This window comes from Drosophila virilis, chromosome 4 (genome assembly GCF_030788295.1).
Source record: "Drosophila virilis strain 15010-1051.87 chromosome 4, Dvir_AGI_RSII-ME, whole genome shotgun sequence".
Lineage (NCBI taxonomy): Eukaryota > Metazoa > Arthropoda > Insecta > Diptera > Drosophilidae > Drosophila > Drosophila virilis.
This window is the reverse complement of record NC_091546.1, coordinates 25729954-25732131: the sequence shown is the minus strand read 5'-3', so window position 1 is coordinate 25732131 and position 2178 is coordinate 25729954. Positions and strand designations below refer to the sequence as shown.

At 49.7% G+C, this 2178-nt stretch overlaps 1 protein-coding gene across 1 annotated transcript; it reads left to right on the top strand.

Annotated features, from left to right (window-relative positions):
• The first annotated feature begins 56 nt into the window (after positions 1–56).
• RtcB (RtcB RNA ligase) lies at positions 57–2067 on the top strand. Its single transcript, XM_002057630.4, has 2 exons — positions 57–1489; positions 1550–2067. Exons 1-2 carry the CDS (start codon positions 197–199, stop codon positions 1775–1777), a joined length of 1521 nt encoding a protein of 506 aa, XP_002057666.1. The 5' UTR covers positions 57–196; the 3' UTR covers positions 1778–2067.
• The last annotated feature ends 111 nt before the right edge of the window (positions 2068–2178 follow it).

Sequence of the window (2178 nt, the reverse complement as noted above, 5' to 3'; positions counted from 1 at the left end):
ACATAACATATGCGAAAATGTTAACTTTTGTGGGTGCCCCCAGCTGTTGATGCTATAGACTAAAGTGTCATTTACCGGCAATTTGCAGCTGCATTGCAAATTCTGGCGAAATAGTTGTAAATTGGGCAATTATAAGCGTAAAATCAATCAAGTGGCGCAATAGATTTAACAAAACGTTGCGCACGTACTACTGAAAATGGTCGTCCGACCCTACGTCGAGGAGCTGAAGTATCTGGAGAAGATAAATGACCACTGCTGGCGCATCAAGAAGGGCTTTCAGCCCAACATGAACGTTGAAGGTGTCTTCTACGTGAACAGCCGCCTGGAGAAGCTTATGCTGGAGGAGCTGAAAAACTCATGCCGCCCCGGCGCTGTCGGCGGCTTTCTACCGGGCGTCAAGCAGATCGCAAATGTGGCCGCTTTGCCGGGCATTGTGGGCCGCTCAATTGGACTGCCGGACATCCACTCGGGCTATGGCTTTGCCATTGGCAACATGGCTGCTTTCGATATGGATGACCCGCTGTCGGTAGTCAGCCCTGGCGGCGTTGGTTTCGACATCAATTGTGGCGTGCGTCTGCTGCGCACGAATCTGTACGAGAAGGATGTGCAGCCGGTTAAGGAGCAGCTGGCTCAGTCGCTATTCGATCATATACCAGTGGGCGTGGGCTCTAAAGGCATTATACCAATGAATGCCCGCGATCTGGAGGAAGCACTTGAGATGGGCATGGACTGGTCTTTGCGCGAGGGCTACGTCTGGGCAGAGGACAAGGAGCATTGCGAGGAGTATGGGCGAATGCTCAGCGCCGATCCGGCCAAGGTGAGCATGCGCGCCAAGAAGCGTGGCCTACCTCAGCTGGGCACCCTGGGCGCTGGCAATCACTATGCCGAAATACAAGTGGTCGACGAAATCTATGACAAGTGGAGCGCCTCCAAAATGGGCATAGAGGAGAAGGGTCAGGTGGTCGTCATGATACACTCGGGCAGTCGCGGCTTTGGTCATCAGGTGGCCACCGACGCCCTGGTGCAAATGGAGAAGGCCATGAAGCGCGACAAGATCGAAACCAACGATCGCCAATTGGCCTGTGCGCGCATCAATTCCGTCGAAGGCCAGGATTACTTAAAGGCCATGGCTGCGGCGGCCAATTTTGCCTGGGTGAATCGCAGCTCGATGACCTTCCTTACGCGTCAGGCATTTGCCAAGATGTTCAACACAACGCCCGATGATCTGGACATGCACGTCATCTACGATGTTTCGCACAACATTGCCAAGGTGGAGAATCACATTGTCGACGGCCGGGAGCGAAAGCTGCTGGTGCATCGCAAGGGCTCCACGCGCGCCTTCCCGCCACATCATCCATTGATACCAGTCGACTATCAGTTGACCGGGCAACCGGTTCTGGTCGGCGGCACAATGGGCACCTGCAGCTACGTCTTGACCGGCACCGAGCGCGGCATGCAGGAAACCTTTGGCAGCACCTGCCACGGTGCGGTACGTAGAATCAGAATTCCAATAAGAAATCATAATAAATGTGATTATTATGTGTAACAGGGTCGGGCTCTATCACGCGCCAAGTCGCGTCGCAACCTGGACTACAAGGAGGTGCTGGACAAACTGGAGCAAATTGGCATTGCCATACGCGTAGCCAGCCCCAAACTAGTCATGGAGGAAGCACCCGAAGCGTACAAGGATGTCACCGACGTCGTGGACACCTGCCACGCGGCCGGCATCAGCAAGAAGTGCATCAAAATGCGACCCATTGCAGTTATCAAAGGCTGAATCCCACGCCACCTTTTATTACTACCAAGAACGATATGCTTGACATTAAATCGATGGATACCTTATCGCTTATTGATTCTTCAGATAGGTGAAGAAGGAGATAATAATATAGACAGCATATATAAAATTATTTATTTTTGATATTGATAAAAGGCGAACCCTGCTCTCTGCTTGGGTGCATTAAGCTGAGAGATCTTTCCTAGCAATATTTTTTAAATAATTAAGGCTTGATAGACTTACATATGTCAGTTTTTAGAAAGACCCAATAAATTATACTTAAAATATTGTAATTTGAGCTAGCGAAAACATTTTTTGTCAAAAACCCCTTTGATATCGATTTTTATAAATCAAATCATGTTAAAGTACATTAAAAAATGTTTGTTTATCTAATGGAAAATGGG